The sequence below is a fragment of the Mirounga angustirostris genome, unplaced genomic scaffold (genome assembly GCF_029215605.1).
Source record: "Mirounga angustirostris isolate CCGP_5_RB_7025 unplaced genomic scaffold, mMirAng1.0.hap1 SCAF_3, whole genome shotgun sequence".
Lineage (NCBI taxonomy): Eukaryota > Metazoa > Chordata > Mammalia > Carnivora > Phocidae > Mirounga > Mirounga angustirostris.
In genome coordinates this window covers 190,791,899-190,819,182 of record NW_026991711.1, presented here as the reverse complement: position 1 = coordinate 190,819,182, position 27,284 = coordinate 190,791,899, and the positions used below count along the sequence as shown (strand labels likewise).

Here is a 27,284-nt window from a genome sequence, read left to right as displayed (position 1 = left end):
GAAGAAAACTTAGCTGCACTAGAAGTCTTAACTCCTAGAAGTTGAATGGATATTCTCTGCAAATCAGTGATGGGAGACGCATTCCTTTTTTTTTTTTTAATTTCTTTTTTTTTTTTTTTAGGATTTTATTTTTAAGTAATTTCTATGCCCAACATGGGGCTTGAACTTACCACCCTGAGATCAAGAGTCTCGCACTCTACCGGGAGAGCCAGCAGGGCGTCCTGGGAGACACATTCCTATATACATTCTAGCAAAAGTGTTCTAAAAAAAGCACAGAAAAATCTTGCCACGTATCCGAGCAGAAAACAGTTATTCATAAAGGAATAAAGCTCAGGCTGGACTCTGATTTCTCTGCTGCCAGAGTATCATGAGATAAGGAAATACCATCTTCAGATTTTTAAAGAAAAAGTTTGGATGCTAGAATTTTAGACTCATCCAGGTTGGTTTTCATTTTGATGGCAAAAGTAAAACACTTTTAGATATCAGGGGTTCATAAGATATGCCTTCCTAATGCATCAAAATACTAATATTTATTTGATTATTTAGTCAACAGATATTTATTGAGTACCAGCCATGTGTCAGCAACATACTAGGTGCTTTGGATATATGAGTGAACAGTTCAAGGGGGAAAAAAGTATTCCTGCCTTCGTGGGGCTTACAGTCTAAGGGGAAGACAGTCTTTAAACCATGAGCATAAAAAATGGACCAATAAAATGATAAGGACTAGAGAGAGAGAAAGTGGGGGGAAGGGTGAGCAGTTGCAGTTGTCAGTGCAGTAGCTAGGGTGGGTGACTTTGAGTCAAGACTTGAGAGAGGTGAGGACGTGGGCATTGCAAGTATCTAGGGGGGAAGGGGCCAGCCAACCAGCAGCCAGTATGCAACCTGAGACTAGAGTGGGCCTGACCTGTGTGCAGAATGAGGGGACCAGTGTGGCTGATGGTGGAGAGAGCTGGTGATAGTAGGAGATGAGACCAGAGGTGGAGGAGAGGCTCAGATGGTATGGGGTCTTACAGGGCACTGTCATGACTTTGCCCAGGGGAGGGACTTGAGCAGAGTGGCATGACCCACTAACATTTGATGGGGACACTCTGGCCTCTGTGCTGAGGAAATACATCAGGAGGAGGAGTGCAGAAGTGGAGGGACAAGTTAGGGGGCTGTTGCCAGAATCCACGTGAGGGGCGCTGGCGGCAAGCATGAGGGAGGCGCTCTGATTTTGGATGTATTTTGGAGGTGGAACCACCAAGATATCTTGGCAAATTGGATGTGCAATGTGAGAGAAAGGGAGGGGTCAAAGATGACTCCAAGGCATTCAGCCCGAGAGGCTGGTTAGATGGGTTTGCCATCAGCTGAGGTGGGAAGGTTGTGGGTAGAGTAAGTAACAGAACTCGGGGGTTGTTTTGATACCAAGGAAGCAGTAGGCTGTTACAGTCCAGAGCTTGAGGGAAGGATTTGACTGACCTGGAGATACACTTTTGAGTGCCAGGGGCATGTGGGTGGTATTTATTTATTTTTAGTCAAGTAGAATCAACACCCAGTGTTATATTAGTCTCAGGTGTACAATACAGTGATTCCACAATTCTGTACATTCCTCAGTGCTCAGCACGATGACTGCACTCTTTGTCCCCTTCACCTACTTCACCCATCCCCCCCTCGCGTCCCCTCTGGTAACAACCAGTTTGTTCTCTATAGTTAAGAGTCTGGGGTTTTTTTGTTTGTCTCTTTTCTTCTTTGCTCATTTGGTGTGTTTCTTAAATTCCACATATAAGTGAGATCATATGATATGTGTCTTGCTCTGACTGACTTATTTCACTTAGCATTATACTCTCTAGCTCCATCCACGTTGTTGCCAATGGCAAGACTTCAGTCTTTTTTATGGCTGAGCAACGTTCCATCGTGCATATGTCCCACACCTTCTTTACATACACATGGTATTTAAAGCCAGGAGACTGGATGGGATCACCAGGAAGTGAGAATACACAGAAAACAAAGAGGAACAAGGGCTGAATGCAGGGGTGTGCCAACATCAAGAAGAGGGAGTGATGAGAAGACCGCCAAGGAAACAGAAGGGGCCAGTGAGGGAGGTGGAATGAGAGCACGGGTTCCTGGAAACCAAGTGAAGAACGTATCATAGAGGAGGACTTGACTAACCATGTCAGATGTGGCCAATGCAGCACAAGGCAAGGCAGAGCACTCACCACCGGATGTAGCAGCCCATGGGTGCTCTTAGCAAGGGCAGCTTGTCTGGGGTGCCCTGGGCTGAAGGCCCGTGGGGTGGACATGCTCCGACTGCCAAAAAGATGAGGTGAAAGACCATCTCAGGGATGGGAAACTCAAGTCCACAGATTCCCTCAACTCCACCTCCTAACTGTCTTTCAGGATCTTCCTTCTCCTTCCATCCTGACTGCCACCATCTCTCCTAGCCTGTGGAGATGTCCCCTGAGCTGCACTCTGTGCCTCCAATATGGCCCTTGGAAACTGTTCTCAACATTTTAGCCATGGTGATGCTTTTGAAATTAAAATCTGATCCTGTCACTCCCTGACTTGCAATCCTCCAGGGCTCCCTTGTGTCCTCAAGGTCATGTCCAGCCTCATCACAGTGGTTGGCGCTCCTCCTGCCCATGCCCTGCCTTCGTCCCCAGTCTCCAGCTCACACTTCCCACGTCAGGCTCCATACCCGGCCAACATTTTCAGCTCCTCCTCACCTCCCAGGTTGGTTCACCTGGAACACTCTTATCTTCAGAACTCTCCTTACTTTTGTAACTCCTCCTCCTTAGCCAGGTCTTAGCTCCAATGTCACCTCCTCCAGAAATCTTCCCTGACCAACCAACTCACCACCCACTGCGAATCCAGGTCTGACTTAGGTACCATTTCTAGTACCTTGTGATTCCCCCACCACAGTACCGTGGCACCTGTTTTCTATTGTTTTTTTATTCTTTTATTATTTGGGACTGTAAAATTCCGTGAAGGCAGATCTTGTCACTGTATCACACTGACGTAACACAATCCCCAGCTTCTAGTAGGAGCTTGGGATAGAAATAGAAACAACTTCAGTAATTGAAAAGCAGGTTGTAAAACTAAACGCTAACACCAAAAATTATTTCTGGAGGAGATACATAACATAAAATACGATCTTGTAATAATCATAATCCAGGACTAAAACTCCAGATGTTATTAAGGAAGGAGAAGAATTGATTATGAGAGGAACGGGAGAGTAGAGATAATGGCACATCTAGAACACAAAAGATACAATTTTGATGTTTAGAAAATATAGGCCATCATTTTTTATTTTGAAGGTAAGCACTAGTAGAATTTTAAATAGGATACATACTTCCAAAATATAAAAATAAACACAAGGAAAATACAAATCTGTATAACATAAATCAGACAACAGGGGCGCCTGGGTGGCTCAGTCGGTTGAATGTCTGCCTTCGGCTCAGGTCATGATCCCGGGGTCCTGAGATCGAGCCCCGTGTCGGGCTCCCTGCTCAGTGGGAAATCTGCTTCTCCCTCTCCCTCTGCCTCTCCCCAAGCTTGTGCTCTCTCTCTTGCTCGCTCTCTCTCAAATAAATAAATAAAATCTTTTAAACATTTTTTAAAAAAGAATAAAGTTAAACAAAAGTAAACCCAAATAGACTATTTATAACAATAAATATAAATTTCTTATAAATTTCTTAAACTGCCCTATTACCAATACAGAGACTCTCAAACACTTTAAAACAAAACAAATTTTAAAAAGGTTAAAATTAAAGAGCAGGCAGAGGTAATTGTAGCAAAAACAAATGAAAAATAAAATGATGGATCAATATTAATATGCAACATAGAAGAATTCCTGGGAGATACACAGACTGAAGGGAAGAGAAGATTCACTGACAGATAAAAAATGCAGTCTGCAGTGAAGACGTAACCATTAGCAACCTATCTGCCAAAGAAACATTATGTTAAAATGGAGAAACTAACAAAAAATAATAATTCTGGGTGATTTTTAATTCACATCTCAGTCTTTCACAGATCAAGTGGGCAAAGTAGAAGCTTCAAATGGTAAATGAGACAAGTGCATGTTGAATTTTGAACCTGCAAACAGAATACAACTTTTGGTACTCCAAAAGCAGGCATCATTTAAAGCCGTAATACAATACACCAGAAAATTAATAGCAAACAGCTAATTTTTACAAAATAATCTTTTGAAAATTGCATGGCAAACACCCAAATAATTACTGCATCAATAGGTATTAATCGCAGAATATTTAGGAAAGATAGAACACTGTGCCTCAAAACTTAGGGCTATGACCATACCTATGTTCAAAGGAAAATCCACACCATTTTCGAAGTTGCTTGTATTATGACTCAAGGGGAGAAAAGGTTACTAAATTTTTTTTAAGAGATTTTATTTATTTATTTGACAGAGACACAGAGAGAGAGGGAACACAAGCAGGGGGAGTGGGAGAGGGAGAAGCAGGCTTCCCGCTGAGCAGGGAGCCCAATGCGGGGCTTAATCCCAGGACCCTGGGATCATGACCTGAACCGTAGGCAGACGCTTAATGAATGAGCCACCCAGGCGCCCTGAAAAGGTTACTAAATTAACTGAGCAGTCAATCCAAGGAGTCAGAAAGAGACAAAGGAATTAATAACAATGAACACAATAATCAATGGGTTAGAATATGTTAAAAGAGAACAGCCAAAAGCCAATAGGGGATTCCTTGAAAAAACAAATTAGTGAAATTCCAGCAAGATTAAACAAGGAAGAACATTGGTTCAAATGAAGAAGGGTGCTTATTTCTAGATATAGTGGGGTATCTCCCATCCAGATTTGCTCTCCACCTGCATGGACACATTGACAAGGCTCTGGGCCCTCTGCCTTCCTGGGTTTCACCAGTATAGTCTCCCAGCAGACAGCCAGAGGAGGGTGAGGTCAGAAGATGTCTCTGCTTGGACCTCTCTCTGCCTCAGGCTGGCTATGTGTCCCCAGCCCAAGATCACTACTCTTGCTGGACAGCCCACTTTACTCTCCACTCTTTAGGCCCAGAGGTGGAAATAGCTGTGAAACCAGCTCCACATTAGTGCACTGTCCCTTGACTTCCCCCGTACTCACACCTGGCTGAATAGCCCTTGTATCAATAAAATAAAATAAAATAATAAAATAAAAATCAATAAAAAATAAATTCCTTCCAGAAGGATCCTATATCAACGTGTCATCTATTTCCAATTGGAACCCTGATTGATACATATGCAATGCTAAATTTCTTTAAAATGAAGATTGTTGCCATTTGCAACAACAGGGGTGGAGCTAGAGTATAATGCTAAGTGAAGTAAGTTCAGTTAGAGAAAGACAAATACCATATGATCTAACTCATATGTGGATTTAAGAACTAAGACAAATGAACAAAGAAGAAAAGAGACAAAAAACAAAACCAAACCAAACCAAAAAAAAAAAACAAAAAACCCAGACTCTTAACTATAGAGAACAAACTGGTGGTTACCAGAGGGGCCATGGGGGGGATGGGTGAAGTAGGTGAAGGGGACTAAGGGTGCACTCATCATGATGAGCACTGAGTATAGAATTGTTGAATCACCATACTGTATACCTGAAACTAATATAACACTGTATGTTAACTATACTGGAATTAATTTTTTAAAAAATAAATAAAATAAAATGATTGTTTTTCAGGAAATATACATTAACAAAATTGATTCAAGAAGAAATCAAGGGGCACCTGGCTGGCTCAGTCAGTACAGCATGCAACTCTTGATCTTGGGGTTGTGAGTTCAAGCCCCATGTTGAGTGTAGAGATTACTTAAAAATAAAATATTTTTCAAAAAAAAAAAAATCAAAACAAAGTATACCAAATCACCATGGAAGAGAAAGTGATAATAACTTGATATTACCTGCAGCTTAAGGCCAGGCTTAGACAGTGTTAAATGCAAGATCTGTTGTGCCTTCTTAATAAGTATGTACTTTTAAAATCTTCCAGGGTGTTAAAAAGATAGAAATTTTCTAAATTGACTAAGTTGGCATAAAGTCACATTAAAACCTGACAAAAGTAGGTTAAAAAAGTGAAATGACAAACCATATTTAGTTCTTAAATACAGAAATCTTAGCAAATTGGGGCATCTGGGTGGCTCAGTTGTTAAGCATCTGCCTTCGGTTCAGGTCATGATCTCAGGGTCCTGGGATCGAGCCCCGCGTTGGGCTTCCTGCTCCGCGGGAAGCCTGCTTCTCCCTCTCCCACTCCCCCTGTTTGTGTTCCCTCTCTCGCTGTGTCTCTTTCTGTCAAATAAATAAATAAAATATTTTTTAAAAATTAGGAATAAGATGATGATGCCTGCTATCAGTATTGTTATTTAACATTGAACTTTAGGAGCGCCTGGGTGGCTCATTTGGTTAAGCATCTGACTCTTGGTTTTGGCTCACGTCATGATCTCAGGGTTGTGAGATGGAGCCCCTGGCCACGCTCTGAGCTCAGTGGGGAGTCTGTTTAAAGATTCTCTCCCACTGCCCCTCTCCCTGCCCACACGTGTGCTTGATATATCTGTCTCTCTCTCTCGTAAATAAACAAATCTTTAGCATTGAACTTTAAAGCTCTGGTCAGTGTAATAAGACAAGAAAAATAAATGTGAAATATTTATACTGAGAGGAGAAAATACTGTTATTTGTAAAAATGACTATCTGTGGGGAGCCTGGGTGGCTCAGTTGTTAAGCATCAAAAAAATAAATAAAATCTAAAAAAATATGACTGACTAAAAAATAACCTTAATAAAGTGTATTTACAAATTACTAAAGAAAATGAACATGCTATAGAAAAACTGAGCAAAAGACATAATTTAGCAATTTATAAAGGAAGACAAATGGTCAACAAAAATGTAAATATTCCATATTGTATCTATCAAATTTAAATAATGAGATGATTTGGGTAGGGGAGAAAGAGACACTCTCATACTAATTTCTTCAGAAAGTTGTGATCATTTACAAACTTACAATTTGACAGTATGTTTTAAAAACCATTAAAATGTACATAATCCTTGACCCTACATTTCTACTTCCAGGAATTCAGTGTGAGAAGGGGACAGATTTATCTTGTTATCTAAATAAGAATTGTTGGAGGCAGAAAGAGATAGAATTATATTCAAGAGTGTTCATTGTTTATAACATCCATTTACAATAGTCACTTCATTGAATACATTATAATATATTCATAAAATATATGGCTCCTGAAATGATGTTGAAATGCTCATTTGTAATTTCTGAATTGTTCACAATCGATTTTGAGTGGACAAAAATCAAGTTTCAAAATAATAGGCATAAGTATTAGTCCACTTTTACTGTATATATTAATTTTTTGTCTAAATGTGTAAAACATTAGTATATACAAAATGCTAATAGTGCTTATCTCTAAACAAAGAGATACTAATTTCCTGTTTTGTTTTAATATATTTAAAAAGGGTTTCATATCTGAAGGGAACTCAGCAAGCTGTGAATGGAGCAACCATACTGAGTGATTTAGGTCTGTCTTCTATTTGACTTTGTTCAGAGAGCCCCAGTGAGCTCAGCTGTTGGGCCTGCCTGTTAATTGTCTGCTATAGATATTTGGTGCCTGATCTTAAGAAAATTGCTTAACCTCAGTTTTCTCAATGAAGAAATACTAATTTTACAACACTTGGTAAATCTTAAACCTCAAAAACAGAAGACTATAAAGTTGCCCTGCCCCTCCCCAAAATCAAATCTGAATTTGATCAATCTTCCCAATCCAACTATGAATTTATAAAAAGTAGACAAAGAGCATCATGTTCCAAAACCCTACAGCAATACCAGGAGCAAAATCCCAACACTGAGAAACTGCTGGACAAATAACCCAGTTTCTTCAACAAATAAATAACATGACACAAAAATGAGAGCTCTGATAATACATTGACCAATCTCAACCCTGTTGGCCTTTACTTGGGTTCTTATTCAAACAATTTTTTTTTCATATAATGGCATTTAAGAGAAATTTGTGAATTTAAACACTGGCCATATATTAGAAGATGCTAAGAAACTTGTTAATTTCTTAGGTCTTATATGGGATGTTGTGTTTCTCCTAAAGTGTCCTACAAGAGTCCCACTGAAATATTTACAGATGAAATGACAGGACCCATTGCATTGGCTTTAAAATAGTCCTGGGAGAGGTGACGGGGGTGTGGATGGCACGGGACTGGCCATGGGTTGATGGTGGGTACGTGGAGGTCATCATACCATTGGGTCTACTTTTGTGCTCACTGACATTCACCATCACAAGAAATTTATTTTTTAAAAAAAGCAAATAGTGTTCTCATCTTCATGATGAAACTGATGAGGCTGAATTGTAAAACTTGCTAATAAGAAAACAGGAATCCTTTGCCAGTGGGGACGGAAAATAAAATAGAAAGGCCAAGCGAGGAGAAAATTCAACAGCAAAGCAATTCTTCTCCCTCACTGTCCTGACATATTAGAAAGTTGAGATAAGAAATTACAAACACCATCCTTGGACCAAACTTTCCCCTTTGCTCTGAGCAGCAATGCAGAGGCCAGGAGAGCCCATGGAGCTCTGGGCACTCTGCTTCTGGGCACAGGAATGAGCAAGCCATTCCTAAGCCCAGACTTGGGACGTGCAGCCATCATGGCGCTAAGACAGGGCCCCTCCCAGAGCGCTGCCTTGTGCTTTTTGGGAACTAACTCCCATGGCCCCACTGTCCTCAGTCCCATGGCCAGGAAGTGACAGAAGTGAGACCCAAACACACCGCCATATCTGCTGGCCCTTCCCCCACCTGAACCCAAAACCCAGTCAACGTGAGCTTGGTCTCCCACCACTTCCAACCAGGTGCTGAAGACCTGTGCCCGGGCTCCCACAGTTATTGAGACTCTGTTCAACGCCTACCCTCAGCTCCGCGTGTCCGAGTCCTGGAGGGAAGTGATTCCTGAGGAAGTATCTCAGGTAAGGGAGCCGCCCTTCCTTGCCCTCAGTACAAGAGCCTTGTGCTTCTGCTCACCCCCATGTGCGCCTAGACACTATCCCCAGGGAACCGTAGAGCATCTGAAGAAGGACAGAGAAAGGGAAAGCGTGGAAGCATAGCTGAGCATCGCTGGTTTTCCTCGGGAGGAATCATGCAGCCAAGAGCTGTTGTTACAGTTGGGATGCTATTGGCTGCAAGGAGCAGAAACCTGACCCACCCGGCTCGGCTTGAGGAGCATCAGGTCTTGAGTAACCCCATCCCCCCAGAGAAGGGTGGGTGCCGCCCGAGCCACCTGAATCCACAGACTCTGTTCCTACGTGTCCGCCTCCTCCCCATGAGAGCTTAGATGTGGCCGACACAGCGGCAGGCACCACATATGTACCCAACAGAGTCCACAGTCACCGTCGATTAAGAAACAGGGCATTTTTTTCCCAGAAGCCTCTAGAAGATTTCCTCTCATGTCTCACTGACTTGAGTTCTGTGCACATGGCTCAACAGCAAATGCACTGTGCGGGGGGGAGCAGAGAGGGATGTGAGGAGATTAACCTGTGTTATCTGTCTTACCACCCCAAACGGACTTCCCTCAGACCCCCACAGGAACTGTACCTCCGAAAAATATACACACCCTCTTGGTGGAGGGCACTGCACACGTGGGGTCTTCTGGCTGTCGGGTCCGTGTGCTCGGGTTTATGTTCCATCTGCCTTCCTTCCAGATGCACCAGGCCTTCTACCAGTCTTTCTTCGCCTTGGCCCACACCCCACGCTGTCTGCAGCATCTTGGCCGCAGTGCCATTCGGAAATTACTTGGCAAAAAGTGCTTTCACCTCGTACCCCTGTTACCCTTGCCAAAGTCCCTGCAAAATTACCTCCTTTTGGAACCAGAGGGTGTTTTGCACTGAAAACCAGAGCGTTCGGACTAAGGCTCTAGCTCTCACCGCTGCTATCCGTGGAGGCTGTGTGTTGAGGAGAGCACCACGGGCGAAGAGGGACAGACCCGAATGGCACCTCCCACGTCCCCTGGCCAACGCAGCGGCCTCACTGAGCTTCACTGTCACTTTGGAATGGAACTGGTAATAAAAGGCCTTTCTGCCTCTCTGGGTTGCTTATGAGGATCAAGACTGCAAATATCATAGTATTTGGATCAGAAAGTATTTTTCAACAGAAGTTGAACTAAAAGGTATACATATTTTCCCTGCAAAGTGTTGACAGCATCCATGCTGCCCCTCAGCCTTCAGACTGCCTCATAGGAGCGCCCCACCCTTCCTGAAGCCTGGCCACCTAGAAAGGCTCTGTCCCCAACACGTGACAACATACTGAGAGAGGGCACCTGTTTCTGTACAAGTGTGCCCTTCTGGAGCCCACTGGTGCTTCTCAGCACATTACAGCCCCAGAACTCCCTAAAGGACATGGGAGAGGTGGCGAACCCAACATTGTGATCCCATGTGAGTCTTCTATCTGACACCCTCACCGAACCCCAATGGATTCAGCTGCGGCCAATGGTCCAGGAAGACAGATGCCAGGATAGACGGGTTCGTGGAGGTTGCCATCAGCCTGAGCATCACATAACCAGAGAGACGTTCTAAGGGTCAAAGGTATAAACCCTATCTTTTATTTTCTGTATTCTGGTGCTTTGACATCCGGGGCCTTGCTGACCCTGGAGGGACTGCACCTCCCAGGGTCAGCCAATTCCTAGAGACAGCTCACCCCCAAGCATGCTTTTCAAATGCAAACCAACCAGTCCAGAGGACACACCGCCCCCTTAAGCACCACCTTTACTGGGCTGTCACACTCTGGGCTACCTTCCACCAGGCCTAACTGTCCCAGGGCGAGGTGCCAGAGAGATAGGGACAGCCTTTATACCCCAGAGCCTGCTGAAATTATTCAGACCAGCTGATCCTAGGCCTGTCTATCCTGCCTGGCCTGTTCCATCCATGAAAACCACAATAAAGGCTTCTGACTGCATCCCCTACCCCGACCTCCTGACCAACCCTGGTATGTCCCCATGTGGCCCCCCGTGGTATGATATGCCCCTTCTCTTGGGAATGGTGAGTAATAAACTATCTTTTCCGTGGCAATTGTCTCTTGATCTGTTGGCCTTACTAGACCTCAAATTTTCTATTAATATGCCATATTTTTTGTAGAGAGCACAAGCCGGGAAGGGGCAGAAGGAGAGAGAGAACCTTAAGTAGGCCCCACCTTCAGTGCAGAGCCCAACACGGGGCTCGATCTCATGACCCTGAGATCATGAGCTGCGTCTAAATTAAGAGTCAGACACTTAGCTGACTGAGCCACCCAGGTGCCCCTAAAATGAGAGCTCTTTATGATCATCTCTGTGGATAAGCAGTGAGTCCATTTTTCCCTCTTTGAGCCTGTGCTAGGTGTTGCTGAGACACACCTAGTGGGGCAGGGCGTGCGTCCCACTGCTGCAATCTGGAAAGGAGCGGACAGCCTCGTGAATACCTGCCCCACAGGTGGGACAGTGTGTGCACCATGACAAAGCCTACAGCAGAGCTGGAAAGAAGGCCGGACAGGGCCTACCCAGTGCGGGCAGACATCCCAAAGCGGGTGGCCAGGCTGAGCCTTGATTTCAACACAGTGGGCCAAGGGGGTGATAGGACCACATCCCCCAGCACCTGCAGCTGACCCACCCACATTCCACCCTTTCTATTAAAGATTGTATTTATTTTTATTTGAGAGAGACAGTGGAGTTTGGGCAGAGGGAGAGAGAGAATCCCAAGCAGACTCCCTGCTGAGCATGGAGCCCGATGCGGGCCTTGATCTCATGACCCTGAGATCATGACCTGAGCTGAAACCAAGAGTCGGACGCTTAACGGACTGAGCCACCCAGGCGCGCCCCCCTCCGCCCCACATCCCTAAGACAGACAACTCACCTGACCTAGAAAAGGCCTGTGTGCACATGGCTTCAGGATTCCTCACACCCCTCCTCCCAGGGAGATGGCAGCATGCCAGAAGGTACAGGACATGATGGAAGAAGAGAGATTTGTCCTGGAAGGGAAGGTCCCCACGCTTTGGCAACTAGAAGAAGAAAGGGCTGGGCGCCTGGGTGACTCAGTCAGTTGAGCGGCTGCCTTTGGCTCAGGTCATGATCCCAGGGTCCTGGGATCGAGTCCCACATCGGGCTCCCGGCTCAGCGGGAAGCCTGCTTCTCCCTCTCCCACTCCCCCTGCTTGTGTTCCTGCTCTCACTGTCTCTGTCTCTGTCAAATAAATAAATAAAATCTTAAAAAAAAAAGAAGAAGAAGAAGAAAGGGCTGGACAGCATGGGGGCCGACTAGGAAGGCCTTGGCTTCCAGACTAGGGATTCTGAACTTCACTGGAGAAGCCATTAAGATCCACAGAGCAGGTGAGTAGATGTGGTCACAGTGGGACTCTGGGGAGATGGCTTTGTCCTGGAAAGGCATGCAGCACACTGCAGGACAGGTGGGAGCCCACAGTGACCCCCCAGAGATGGGGCTGCCCCATTGAGCAAGAAGGGTTACTTAACGGAAATCGGATGTGATTTGCTCAGCTGGAAGGTGCAAGTATCTGCACCCCTCTTGTTGGATCAGAATTCCATGAGAGAACTGTTGGAAGGCAGGGCTTCTCCAACTCTAAAATGATCTTGCTGAATTGCAGATTCTGACTCTGGAGGTACGGGGGGGGGGCGGGGGGCCAGGTTGTGTGGGTCATAAGCATGAGTGGCACCCCTGCTCCTGGTGGGCTGCCCCACTGAATACAGAGACCGCAAAGCTCCAGATCCAGAGCCGGCCCAGAGTAGAAACCCAATAAATGGTTCCTTCTGTTATATGATTGCATTATTATTAGAAGAAAATGGCCTGAGAAAGAGATAAAAAGTGGAAAAGCAAAGTCATGTTATTTATAAGAACAAACAGGAAGGACAAGAGTCCAGGGTAAGAAACACAACTACAGCAGCCCCCAGGGAGCCCTGTCCTCACTGGATTTTGCACATGAGAAGCTGAGCAAACATGCTGTCCTTACAGGATGGCTTCTCCAGCCACCCTCCCCAGCCCACCCACCGTAGAAAACAGTTCGGTTGTATTTCTGAAATGCACTAACATTTACAGACGTTTTATCCTGGAACAAAGCAGAACTCCCTTAAAACATACTGACTTTATATTTCTAAAATTCTGATAAATGATGATCAATTATTGGGTTTCCCAAAACATGTTTTTTCCCAAATAACAGCTTAAATGATAACAGGATTCTCACCGGGAAGCCCAGATGGCTTCCTATAGCAGCCTGGAGGAAATTCATCCTTTTTCATTGTTTTCACCTCCAAGAACTTTCTTAGGACATGTAGATGTTCTCAGAAGAGCTAATCCCTAAAGTTCCTCGGGTTTAATTTTTCTGGGGGGTGAGGCACCTGGGTGGCTCAGTCAGTTAAGTGGCTGCCTTCAGCTCTCAGGTCATGATCCCAGGGTCCTGGGATGCAGCCCCGCATGGGGCTCCCTGCTCAGCAGGGAGTCTGCTTCTCCCTCTCCCTCTGCCTGCCGCTCCCCCGCTTGTGTGCTCTCCCTCTCAAATAAATAAATAAAATTTAAAAAAAAAAAAAAAATCCTCCGGTTTAATCATTCACTCACTGAATCAGTCCTTTGCTCATTGCTTTAACCCACCCTGACTGAGCCTGCTCATCTTGGGGCTGAGGGCCCATCATCAACAAGACAGGCTCACGGGCTCCTCCTCCTTGGGCAGCTCACAGCCAAGCAAAGAAGACCCACTTGTCAGCCAGACTGCTGGACAGACCTGGCACATGGTGGGGTGGGCTGTGGAGAGGAAGGGTCCCCTTCTGGGCCACTCCCTCTCTGGCTTTGGCTCTGCACCAAATGAGAGATGCTTATTTAGTCACAGGACAGGTGGAAGCTCAGGCACCTCCCCACCCCTCGCTCTCCCCACTGTGTCCCACACACCATAGGGAAACTTCCTTGAGAAGCATCCTCACCCCACTCCACCAGCCAGTCCCACACTCTTGGTCAGGCTGCACCAGTGCACGACAGGAACCTAGCAACGCTCACCGGGAACATGACATCGCAGCTTCACGAGAAAAGGCAGAAAATACACCGGCACTAGAGATTCATTCAAATCCCCTGGGTTCTAGTGGCCATCCATGGCCATCCATTTGCTCCCGAATGATGGTCATGACTATATGGGACAAAAATGCCTCGTGGGGTTGTTTGGGGCTATCTTAATCATCAAATCCCATGGAAGTCATTCATAGTTTTCCAGAATGCAATTACTGCTAGCAATTTGCTTTGTGTGGCCAAAAATAAAATACCTGTCAAAAAACTTGTTTTGGGACGCCTGGGTGGCTCAGTGGGGCAAGCGTCTGCCTTCGGCTCGGGTCCTGGGATCAAGTCCTGCATGGGGCTCCCTGCTCAGCAGGGGAGTCTGCTTCTCCCTCTCCCTCTGCCGCTCCCCCTGCTTATGCTCTCTCTCTCTCTCTCTGACAAATAAATAAAATCTGTATTTAAAAAAAAAAACTTGTTGTTTTGATGATTGTGTCTAGCATGTGCTACAGGTATTAGGAAATTCTCATATCAAGGGGACTGGGAAAGTCTACATAGATAAGAAAGAGAAATAGGGGGAGGGGGAGGACAGGACTAAGAGGAAGGAGGGAGGGAGAGAAGTAAGCTAGGTGAAATAAATTGTCCAAAAAGACATTCTACTTTACTTTTTTTATTTTTTAAGTAATCTCTACACCCAACGTGGGGCTCCAGTGCACAGCCCTGAGATCAAGAGTCACGTGCTCCTCCGACTGAGCCAGCCAGGTGCCCCAAGACATTCTACTTTAAAGCTAGAATTATCCTGGCTGACTTCTCTTCCAGTGAACAAAATGTACCCTGGTATATTTTTATTAAAGGATCTAAAAATGTTTTCCATTCTTAAGCAGTTCCGATGACATCATTACTTTTCCCTTTGAGTATATTACATAAACTCAATTCCATAAGACCTAAACTGTTTTTTTTCAACTTCATATTTAGTTTTTAATGATGGTTTCACATGGCTCAAGAATCAGAAGGTAACAAAAGAGTAAATGCTGTTTCCACTAAAAAAAAGATAACAGAGGAATAGTTTCCTTCCGCTTTTATTGAGTGTCTTTGACGATACTACTTGTCATCCGACCCCTGAGAGTTCAAAAATACACAAGTGAGGGTCCCCACCAGCAGTGGTCCTGAGGAGGTCCGCCTCCATGCGTCCTGGCTGTGCCCCACACAGGCCGAAGCGTCCACAGCGGGATGGCCAGACACAATCCACAGTCCACAGGCGGCCAGTATGTAGACATGGCACCCTGGGACGTGTCATGTCTAAAATTCTGAACACAGCATTGGGCCGGTCTTTTAGTGTCTTTGTGGCTGTTTAATTTTAAGTTACATGATAATCATCAATGCAGCATGGTTTTTTGTTTTTGTTTTTTTAAAGATTTTATTTATTTATTTGATAGAGAGAACAAGCAGTGGGAGTGGCAGGCAGAGGGAGAGGGAGAAGCAGACTCTCTGCTGAGCAGGGAGCCTGATGCAGGGCTCGATCCCAGGACCCTGGGATCATGACCTGAGCCGAAGGCAGATGCTTAACGACTGAGCCACCCAGGTGCCCCTATGCAGCATGTTTTGAAGAAAATCAAAACCACTGACTCCTTCGGAAGCATTTGCTAATCCCGGTTACTATATACAATTGTCACATTTTCCAATCTCTGAAATAACCCTTTAGACACACATTGATGGGGCAGGCTGTTGAACTTTTGCAAAGAACACTTAACCCTCTACAAAAATGGTATAAAATATAGGCTTGGAGAATGAGCTGGTCTGCTCCAGTGACCTGTCCTGATGCGGGGCAACTGAGGGGAAGCTTAATCACTGCAATCGCAGATATTATTAGCTTGCCAAGTGCTTTCCATCTCTTAAGGGCTGCCCAAGGACCGAGTGATAAGCCAGGAATATTGCACCTTTTATCCCATTATTTCAAGAATAAACCATTCCTTACTCAAATTTTCGATGTGCCCTTGGGATATTCAGAAACCCCAAAGTATCAACTGTGATCAATACCGCATCTTACTTGTGGATGTAAGTATACTTTTCAAACCCCAGGATTTTGTCTTGAAACTGCCAACATCGTTCTATTTTAAAACAAAAACTAATTTCACTGAATTGCTGCAACAAGCCTGAGGTGACATTCCTAGAGCCCCGCGGAGGAGTGCAAGGATTGAAACCCATTTCCATAGAATCCTGCAGGTGGCGCCATAAGCAAACGGTCTTCCCCACGACCACCAACCCACTCCCCCCAAAACTGAAGAGAAGAAAACAAGGTTTTAGCTCACAGGAAAAAGGGGAGGAGAACATAGAAAAGCTACAGAATTTTAACGTATCATATAGAATTGTGCTGCTGTAATAAAAAGCTCAGTAATTAAAATATTGATTATGGAATTGCCTACTTCTTTTGTATTAAATATGCACGTTTTATAGGCAATGTTTTATAAATAAATATAACTTTAAGAGGACTCTATTATGATGCCATAATGACAGCTAATCCTCATTTGTGTGTTAAACGCGTTCTTTAACAAAATTATACATTCACCATGGCAATGGAACGAGCCCGGCTTCAGCCTCCATCTAATCTAACAGAATGGTATTTCTGCAGTCCTAACACTCTGCTTAATCACACCAATAAAAAGAGTAGATTTCTTTGTAATGCAATTTGTAAGCAATAAACATGATTGAGAATGCAGTATTTGCTGTCGACTATGTTTAATGCAGGGTTTTAATTTGGTGTGTAATTATTCATTTAGTAGGTACTTTTTCCATTCACATGTCTTCGCCCTGCTCTAGAGAAACTTGATAAGTTTGCAGAACATTGGGGAAACAGGGTTTCCAGGTACTTTATGCAAACCGGAGTTGGATGTAGATGTTATGGAAAAAGAATTTTTTTTTTTATCTGCTAAAGACAGGAGGTCACATTAACTCGTAATACAGACACATAAAAATGTGATTATGGGTTCTAAACAGAACGCAGTAGGCTCCTAGTTAACACAATGAGATTTCTAGGAAGTGATGCATAAATTCTTCAAAAATGACACATTTCTCAAGTTTCATTCCAATTAAATTACTGAGGCAGCTAACAGCGATGAGCACAAAGTATGGGGGTAAAATGAGGGTTTCTTCTTGTAACTGTATCACTGTGAAAGTATATTTTTATGAGAAGCAGTTAATATTAAGCTGTTATTTTCAACTGTGCTGGAAGGGATGTCTCGAGCTTTCCTTGCCGAGCTCTCCCCAGAAGAGTCTGCTCCTTTGTTTCTTGGGTGTGCTAACAGGAAGAGAGAATTGCTGGGGCCCGCCCCCGCCCTCCTTTCTGGAGTCAAAGGGGTCTGCCAGGAAAGGGATCCCATGTGTCGGTCCCCAGGGTCGGGCCCGATGGCCGCCAAGAGGCCTGCGGCCCCGAGACTCCAAGGTGCCGGGCGCCCCACTCGCTCCCCGCGGCGACCAACCCGGGCACGAGCAGCAGGGCCGGGTACCCACCCACGATCCGCCAGCGCTTGGGGTCCGACCCCCCCGCGCCCCGCTCATGCTTCGGGGGTCCTGAGAGCCCCGCGGCCGCGCGGGGGGCTTGTCGCCCAGCCTTGGGGGTCTCGAAGGCGGGTCTGGGGGGGCGCGGGGGTCCCGCCCGCGGGGCGATGGGGTTCGGGACTGCTCCCCCGTGAAGGAGGACAGAGGGGCGTGGGGGCCGCCCCGGGGGAGGGGGAAGCGGGAGGGGACGTCGGAAGACAAAAGGATGTGCAGCTTTAAATTCAAAAAGATGTTTTTGAAAGCCTCGTCCTGGGGTTTGAAAGGCGCACCGAGGACAGCGGCAGAGCGATCCCAATCAGAAATGCGATTTGAAGTCCTAATGAACTTGATTGCGTGAACATTTATAATCCCCCATGGCCCTAAATGAAATCAGATATAATCAGAAGATACAGGGAAGGGAGTGTTTACAGCCGACGCCGGGCGGCTGCGGACGGGGAGATGCGGCCCCGGTATTGATGTCGAAAATGATGGATAACGCGGGAATGGCAAATATACTATTTGTCTAATGGCTCGGCAATTAAATTCCCCTGTAAATGACCCATGCCTCATTTCATCCTAATCTATGGAATTTTGATTGAATTCGTCAGCTCTAATTGAAAAATACTGCACTTTAATGTCTGCATTGCAGTTTCAGGACGAGAGTGGTTTTAATGAGACGGTGCCCCCCTGACCCGGGAATATTTGAGACTTTTATTCGGAATTTAAAGCCAGAAGATTGCTCAGCTGAGCGCTGCGATTTCCTCTCCTGTATCCACGTCCATCTATCTCCAGACGCGATTTAATAAACGCACTTGGGGATAAATGCGCCCCTGACCCTCGCGCCCTAGTGGCATCCAAAGGGCTGCCCCTCCCTGGGACGGGAGCGGGCGGGGGCCCGGGGGTTGAAGCAGAGGCCGCAGGCGCGGAGCGGGGCGCCCGGAGGAGGGGTTGCCCCCTCCGGGGGGCCTGGATGCCCCGCCCCTCTGCTGCTCTGGTCCCCGGGCCCAATCGCCGACCGCGGCCTCCGCCTTCCCGGGCCAAACCCCGGCGTTCCGCCCCCCTCCCCCCGCCCCGGAGGAGATGGCCCAGCTGCCTGCGACCTGGGCACCCCAAGAGGGGGCCGGCCCCCGACGCGCTTTATATGCAAATGGCGAGGCGAAGCCATCCCGGAGAAATTAGCTACTTGCTGAAGCATATTTACTAGATTGAAATGAGTTAAAGAGAAACATTTTAAGTCGTTTAAACGAGATAATTGGGCCACATTAAAACTGGAGATGTTTGCTCCTTTCCAAAAAAAAAAAAAAAAAAAAAAACCACCCGGGGGAGGGGGTCGGTAAAAGCGCCCCCAGCACACACACCCGAAACGAGGACTCGAGGCCCCTGCTGCTCAGAGACCAGAAGTGCGGGAGTGCGGGGGACTCCAGCCTGCCGGGACCTTGGCGGGGCGCCCCTCCCGTCGGGATAGCCACAGCCGGGCTCCCCCGCTCCGAGGGACCGATCCCGACCGCGGCCCGCAGGGGGCGCCCTCGAGCCAGGGTCCTGCCGCGAAAACGGAGCCCAGGAGAGGAAAGGAGCGGTCAGCCCTTGGTCCTGGTCGCGCACCCGCGTCCGGCCCCCCAGCTTCGTCCACCCCAGTACCCCAGCCACGTTCAAAACTCCGACGGTGAGATCGCGATGGGAGCCCTGAGGACATGGAGTTGGGGGGGGAGCAAGAGGGTAAAGTGCACGGGTTGCCTATTCCCTTCCCCAAAGAGTTGAGGATTTAGGGTCTGTTTGTTTGTTTAGCACGTTAACAGAATTTGCAGAGCTTTTATTTAACATAAAATAGTCTAAAATGACATAGAGGCCATCTCCCTAGGAAGATAGTGCTTTATGCCCTTCTGGTGCTCAATTTGGTGATGAGAGCCCACTGCAGAGGAAGCTCCCAGGGCGGGGAACTGCCTCTGCACGGGTCTCTGCGTGCGGAGGGGCTGACACTGAGCCGACCCGGGGGCGGAGCTCTGGGACCTGCAACCCCCACCCCCGACCCCAGCAGTCGTGCGTGTTAAATACTACACAGTATCCTGTTCCATTGGTGGCCTGTGGTTTGTCTTTAAATGCTCGAGAGTCTTGTGATCAGAGGCTACCCTCAAATTGACACCCTCCCTCTGAGCGCACAGGCTTGCGGCCCTGGCTGCCCCGCATCCATCCAGCACTCTGCGACGCCCCGGGCTGGCGGTCGGGCGCCCAGGGCAGCCACCCTACTGAGCAACCACTCTGGGCCGGGGCCCCTGCCCAGGAGTGCTACGTGATCTAATTCGGTTCCGCGACAACCCGAGGCAGAAGCTGTATACTAATTACCCCCGTTTTAGAAACGCAGTCTGGCCGCTGGTGGGAGAGGGCCGGGCTTCCCGCCCATTACGCAGATGGGGCAACTGAGGCCGCGGTGAGCTCGGCGGTGCGCCCATGCCGGTCAGGCCCAGATGTTAGAGGGCTTCTTATCCATCCACTTCCTGGATGAGGCTGCTCAGGATGAGTCAGAGTCAGGAAAATCTGGGTTTTAAAGAGAGCCCGAGGTGGGGTTTCTATTACCACATCCAAAATCGGATCACATCTCCTAGTACTTTGTGTGTCTGATTTTCCCCCCTCGTTTGTCACAAAGGCTCCTCTTGTGCCCTGGACGTTTATAATGAAAAGAAATTGGGAATCTTTTTCTTATGCAATTGTAGACATGAAAAAAATAGACGTCTCAGGCCTTCTTATCTCTGAGAAGGGGAGCCGGGGATCCGTCTACTCCCCTGGAACCGCGGAGCCCAAACAGGCTCTATAGCAGATGCCATTACTTCCATGGCCTATAGGGGGCGATGCGGATCCCTGAGCGCTCTGCACACCCACGTCTTTTCAGGCTGTTAATCCTTTGGAAATTGTGAAGCCTCAAATAAAAATGTTTCCTGTCATTCCCTCATTAATTTATTAAAATACATAATACACATTTGAGTTCTGTTTACAGATAGGAAATAGCCTTGTTACATCATTAAATTGAAAATGTGCAATGTGAAATTTGTGTTGCAAAATACAAGAACGTATTCAGTTCATTACATTTTAAAGTATTAATTTCCAAATAACATTCAGTGATATGGAATGAACTGAATTTGAATGTTTTGGGGGGTAGAATGAAGTTGAACTTTTAAAAGTCTCTCATTTCTTAAGTGTCCTGAGGTTTTCTTGGGTTTTGTTGTGGTGGTGATGGTGGTGGTGGGTGTTTGTTGCAATTTAAGTGGGTCTGAGAGAAACTTAGAACAGGGGGAAATTATAACAAGCAAAAGATAAGCTAGGACTATCACAGCACAATAACAGATTCTAAAATACTCATCTTCTCAAAAACAAAATTAATGACTAGAAGGAGAGGACATGGTGAGTAAGGGGGGAGGGGAAGTCCCTGAACTCAGTGAATGCATCAAATTGGTCACATGATGTCAATCACCCTCACTCTCTGAGCCATCATGATCAATTTCTGCTAGTTCTGAAGCTTCCCATTCATTATTGTCCCAGACTTCAGAGAACAGAAGGTTTGTCCGGGTGGAGACGAGCAGGATGGCTTCTGGCTTTGGCTCATTTCCCAGCAGAACCTAGTTTTTCACACTTGCCGGGGGGGGGGGGGGGCGGGGGGGGGGGGCAGGCGGTGAGGAGAGCCTGAGGCAGGGCCACCAGCCCTGCCCCTGCCCCATCCTCAGGTCTGTCACTGCGCTGGACCGCTGCTCTGCTGTGGGCTGGTTTGAACAGGCATCGGACACCCACAGGGGCCCCCAGAAGCAGCCTCCGAACCCCTCTCCTGGTGTCTGTGGCAATGTCCCTGAAGGCAGCCGTCACCTTCAGTGTGGACACCCACGTGAATAACTTCCCTTCGAAGGGTGTTTCAAAGTCACTGTGCAGAATAAACACTAGATAGTAAGGTATGAACAGCAGGCTTTCTTTAACTCTCTGTTGGAAGGAAGGAAGGAAGGAAGGAAGGAAGGAAGGAAGGAAGGAAGGAAGGAAGGAAGGAAGAAGGTGGGAGGGACTGAAGGAGGAAAAGAGGGAGGGAAGGACAGAAGGAAAGAGGGAAGGAAGGAAGGAAGGAAGAGGGAGAGGGAGGGAGAGGGAAGGAAGGAAGGAGGGAGGGAGGAAGGAGAGGGAAGAAAGGAAGGAGGGAGGGGGAGGAAAAGCAGGCACTCTCAACACACACACACACACACACACGGACAACATGCCCCACCAAAAAAAAAAAAAAAAAAAGTTTTCATTTCCTACAAAACCCAGAAGTGTCCCCTAGGACAGTATGGGGACAGCATTCGAGTTTTCTGGATTTTTTCCTGCTGGGCCTCAAAGAGCTCCTCTCTCCTCATTCCCCCTTTCTCCTGTGTGATCCACAGGTGCTCTAGCAGGTTGGCCCCTAGCTGAAAATACTTTGGGATGTCAGAGTTTGCTCTCCATTCTTGCTCTTGGTTCCTTCTTTCCCTAAAGTTCCAGAACTCTCCCATAAGGGAGATCACTGTTGGCAGCAAAATCAGGCAAACTCAGTTCCCCTGCATTTTTTCAGATGACAAGCGGGGGGAAATACCAAGATTCTTCTGTTTCCAGGGCCTGGCAGGTCAGCATATCCAATTATTTCTGCGATCACCCCACCAACGAGGGGCTGTATATTTAGGGAACCTGAGACAGCAGGGAATTAAAAGGCCTAAAAACAAGGACGGTCTCCTTCCTGTACCACTGCAAGCTTCTCATGCAGTAGCAGAGAGCAATAGACAGTGAGTGTGTATGATGAAACTAGGGAATGGTTTTTAGATTGTCCCCGCCTGGCAAATGCAGGTGGCTACTTAGATTTTCACTTCTCAAACCTCACTGAAGGAAATCGGCTCACTCCCTTATGGCCAATGGCCTACAGCTAGCCTCAGATCGGTGAGCAAAGGGGATGGGTGAGGCAAGGAGGGTGGGGAGGAGCACTAAGTCCTGTGGCCAGTCTCTACTCCCTGCCCTCCTCACTGACTATGCTGCTCAAGGTCTTTTTGGCCCCTCAAACAAGAGTCAGACATCTACCCTGGGATCCTCCTCCAATGTGGAATGCGTCCATCCCAGGGGCTTGGGAGCAAGCACGTTTCTTTTCCCCGGTTCTGTAAGCTGGGTGCTCTATTGTAAGCCAAGGGTCCCCGCCTGCCTTTTGAGGCGGGGGTGGTATCTATTGTTAGCTTCCTCCAACTGCAGGCTAATAGGAGGGTTCTCCCCAGCCCTCCTTGGCACACATCCCTTCCACCCTCTCCTTGGGAAAGCCTGACATTTAAGGTGGCCCTCCTTGAGTTGCTGTCCCTGCTAGTCACAAGTGTCCTTCTGGGAACCCTCAGCGGAGCTAGGTTGGTCAGGTACACACATATCCACCTGGAGTTTTTCTAGATGAGCCTACTGCTAAGCTCACTTTTACAAAGACCTTTCCCCCGGAAATCCACAGGAGGCACACAGGCCGTTCTCATGCTCCCTCCCCAGTTAGCCAACTTCTCTCCCCTGTGTTTACACCCAATGGCTCGCCCCAGTCTGGAGCCCTCTAGGTTCTGTTTTCCAATCGGAAGGGGCGGTAACCAATGCAAGCGCGGGCTCCGCTTAGCAAGTATTTCTGGAAGAAGGGGAAGCGGAGTTCCGTCTAAAAGCCATGGCTGCTTTTTGTTCGGTCCCCGCAGAAGTTAAAGTGGGAGCGCCGCCCCAGATGCGGGTAGCGGTTGACCCAAACACTCTCTTGCTCCCTCCAGGGTGGGTTCGAAAGGGTTAAATGGATGAAGTCGTGGTAAACCGCGTCTTTTTTAAAAGACAACCCGCCTACAAGGGTCTGGGCTATCGAGGGGCGGCGGCAGGGGCCCTGCTTGGCGAGGGCCGGGGGGGGGGGACGGGGGGACTCCCGACTCCCAGCCATCGGGGAGACGCGCGCGAGTCCTTGGCCGGCCTCTCCCCCGACCCACGGTCTCATCTTGGGAGCTGGAAGCTCGCGGGGCGCACGGCTGAGCCCGACGCTTCCGACTTCAGCATCCATCGGACGCCGGCCGTGTCCAGCCCGGGGCCTTCCAGGAGAAGGCGGGCCGACGGGCCGCGGGGACGGTAGTGGACCCCGGCATCCCAGGAGGCCTGCTCGACAGGCGGCCCCCGAGGCCCCAGTCCGGGCTGCGCCCCTCCTCACCCCTCCGTGCCCTCTGCCCGCCTCCCAGGCCGCCCGTTTCGCGGCCCCCGGATTAGCATATCTGTGAAGTCCCGCAAACAATGCCCGCTGTGCGGGGAGATGAAAGTCGGGCGCCGGGTGGCAGGGGGTCGTTTGAAGTCCCTGAAAGGTGGGGCCGCGGGGATCCGAGAGGGCAGATGCGAGGAGACAGAGCCAGGTGAGAAACGCCCCGCGGCCTGCGCCTCCCTCCCCCAGCGCCCCAGAGCCGGGGTTTCGCAGACCGCTCGGCCTCCCGGACCCCGCGAGCAGCCAGCCCCGGGCCGGACCCAAGTGGACGCTCCTCCTGTGCAGCCCAGCCCGAGCCCTCGCCGTCCCTTTTGTCGTCTGCGCCTCAGCCTCCGTTCTCCAACTGCAGCCCTGGGGCCCCGGCTCGCGCCCGGCCTCCGCCTGACGCGCCCTCTTCCCATGCTGGGAACCCCGGGGCGGCCGGGCTCAATCCCGGCAGAGGATCCCCCTTCTCCGGTTGAGCGCGGGCGCGGGGCTTCCCGGGCCATCCAGTACCCCCAGTGGTCACGCACTCCCCACTCCAACCTGTACGGGTATTCCCAAAAGGGACCCTCGAACGCCTAGGCCCGGGGTCTGCAGCCGAGCCCAGGATAGGGTGCCAGGTCGGCGAGTCCACGCCCGCAGCCCCCAGGTTCCCGGGCGGTGCAGGAACCCCTCACCCCGGCCCCTAAATCCCACGAGGGCACGGCTCGCAGGCCAGGGGGCCGTGGCTCCGCGTGTTGCTCCGCACTGGGGTGGGGAGGGCGGCGCAGGTGTTAAGGGTCAGGTTTCCCGGCCTCAGGCCTGCCGGGAACATTTTCCAACTTCCCCAAGAAAATGCACCAGGGGAAAAAAAAAAAGTCTCCTCCCCTTCACGTTTCTGGTTTGCGGTTTTGTTTCTGCTACTTTGAGGGTGGGGGACAAAAAGCAAAACTTTCTACATAAGAATGTCGCAGCACACACAGTCCCGTAAAGTGTTTCTTCTTCAGGGCGCTTTAGAAAACCCCCCTGTCCTGCTTTCTGCATGGTCAAGGAGGAGGATAATGAAACCAAAGACTTTCATTTTATAAACCACTTGATCTTTGCTTGGGAAACTCTATTAATTGAATGGGTTTGCCTTTTTTGCCAGTCCCCTTTATCATTATTTATGGGCTTTAAATTGTTTAAAGTTCCCTTGACGTTCAATTTACAAGTTTGGGGACTTTTTTTGTTCTGCCTTTTGTCCTGGAGAAAGACATCGTGTTGGAAGTGCTTTGAAAAGCCAAACAGGAGAAGTTGGCAATGAAAGGGAAGCGGGCGAGATCCCTTTTAATTCCGTCCTGTTAGTGAATGGCTCTTTTACATAATTGCAGGAGCTATTTCAAAGCCAGCCAAGGGCTGACTTCACTTAGAACCACATGGAGTCTATTTTGGGCTTTCAGATTAAAAAAAAAAAAAAAAAAAAAGGCTGAATAAAATAGTTAAAAAAGATGAGGCTTCAATGCTTTCTGCTACTTGCAAATTGGTGTGTCTGATGGGGAATTTTACACAAGCACCCCTTTGTAAGTGCGTCTTGGGCTTGGGAGGGACTGTTGTGGGTTTGCTGGGTGTGAATCCCAATTGCCCTTCCATAAATAAAACCCATCCCAAGCTATTTCCCAACGATTGCCAGGAGCAAGAGCTGCTGCAATGACCGAATGATCAGGCCACTCAAAGTCTCTATAAATAAAAACAACACGGTTGCCAGAGAAACCAGCTTGTCTCCTGGGACTGGGCGGCGGGCGGGAGCAGCCGGCCCGCTAGGTCTGCGGGTGTCTCCGCACCCACGGAGACCTGGGGCGCCCATGCTGGCCCTTCTCCACGACCGCCCGCGACCTCCTCCCTGGCGGTGGCGTGAAAAGGCGCGGTTCGCGGTGCTTCCTCCTCGGGGCTGGACTCGGCGGGCCAACGCAAGTTTGCCACATGAATATTCATTTACTTGTGCATTTAGCATTTTATATTCAACCTCCATACACCTGCATGCAAACATTGACTGGGACAGCCCCGAAGCGTGGAGACAACTTAATTACCCTCACTTTTACTGACGTCTGAGGTTTTAAGTGGCTTAATACGATCTTGACACCAGCTTGGCACCGGCCAAGGAAAGTGCCCAGGGGGTGCGCCACCTTCATCCCCGCGGGAGCCTTCCTGGGGGTGGGGGGGAGAAGTTTGCGGAAAGTTAACTAGAGTTGGAGGACCCAGATGTGCCTGAGGTTGTGTCCTTCCTTTTTTCTAATCCCAGGGAGCTGGGGGTGGGGGAACCTCTTAAGGCAAAGTTGCAAAGATCTGCGCGTGGTGGTTTTCCTGCGCAGCCTGGGCTGAGCCGAGTCACCCCAAGGGCTCTGCAGTTTGAGGCAGTTCCGAGGTAAGCAGGTAGGAATCCGAAGGATGGATAAACCATGTACCTGTCGCTCACTACCCATAAATCTCTCTGAGGAGACGAGGAAGAACTCTAGGGGCTTTTATTATCCGCAGTCCCCACGCTCTGAACGCTTTGCAGGTAGCTGAGGTGCCCCGAATGAATCTTGTTAATCACGGCGAAACACAAGAATCCTTTTATGACGCCAACAGTCGTTTTCTGAGCAGTTAAGCATTAGATGAGAAAATATTACTGCATTGCATTCGAGAAAAAGCACACTAGTAAATAAAATTCATATTGATGAGAATTCTCTGAACTCACTAATAAAAGAAGATTAGTATTATAACCCCCGCAGTCAATACTTTCCACAGCAATTTATGGATGCAAATAATATGCCATCAAATTATTTCAAGTGTAGCTATAATTCAACGGACCTGAATCTTCTTGCTGAACTTTAAATGTAGAATTATCACCAAAATAATCAAAGGAATGCCTGTCTCTCTCAGAGGGTAATCAGGCGTCGGAAGTCCCTAGAACAATATTTTTCCGGCGAAATAGCAAAGTGGATGGCAAATCTGCCTAGGTAAAATGAGTAACAGCTTACACAGGCCCAGTGTCAAGCGGCGAAAAGACCCGGCTGTAGCAACGTAAATCAAGCAAGGAGTCGAACATTTTTTCTTAGTATTCAAAAAACAAGGTAACCATACCAGAGACTCTGTGCCTGTTAACTATCTCATAATGAGATGGAGTATTTATTATGCTCATAAAGAAACCAGCCTTTTGCCCTGGGCTTCGATTTTTTTTTTCCTTTTCCTTTTCTTCTTTTGTAGGAGTGGAGAAAGAGGGATAGAGCTTAGAGACCCCACAGACACCTCCTGCCCCGCGGATTCCAACGATTCCCCTCACGCCGCCCAAGCCACCTCGGGGTCTGGGCGTGAAGGGAGTGCAGGCGGTGCAGTCAGAGGCGTCCTAATGAATTCCTTTCAAACCGCCTGCCGCCGGAGCCATCTATTACTGCGGCCTGGAGTGGGGAAACGCGCTCGAGATGTCTTTGTCCGGGTGGCGGTGGCGCGGGGGGGGGGGGGGGGGCGAGCAGGAGGAGGGCGGCTGGCGGCGGGGCCGGCGAGTTTTCCCAGCACTCGGGAGCGCCGGGGATGCACCTTCCTCTCTTTCCTCAGGGGCCC

At 48.3% G+C, this 27,284-nt stretch overlaps 1 protein-coding gene across 2 annotated transcripts in view; it reads left to right on the top strand.

The window, feature by feature from the left end:
• The window catches only part of ASB18 (ankyrin repeat and SOCS box containing 18), a 60,984-nt gene extending 49,819 nt beyond the window's left edge, over nucleotides 1–11,165 (top strand). Inside the window, exons 4-5 of one of the 2 annotated variants that reach the window (XM_045867669.3) lie at nucleotides 8,832–8,945; nucleotides 9,678–11,165. In XM_045867669.3, coding sequence (XP_045723625.2) covers nucleotides 8,832–8,945; nucleotides 9,678–9,863 — 300 coding nt within the window. In that variant the 3' untranslated portion in view covers nucleotides 9,864–11,165. The remainder of the gene's footprint in view (nucleotides 1–8,831; nucleotides 8,946–9,677) is intronic. The other variant, XM_045867670.3, reaches the window with a different exon arrangement.
• The last annotated feature ends 16,119 nt before the right edge of the window (nucleotides 11,166–27,284 follow it).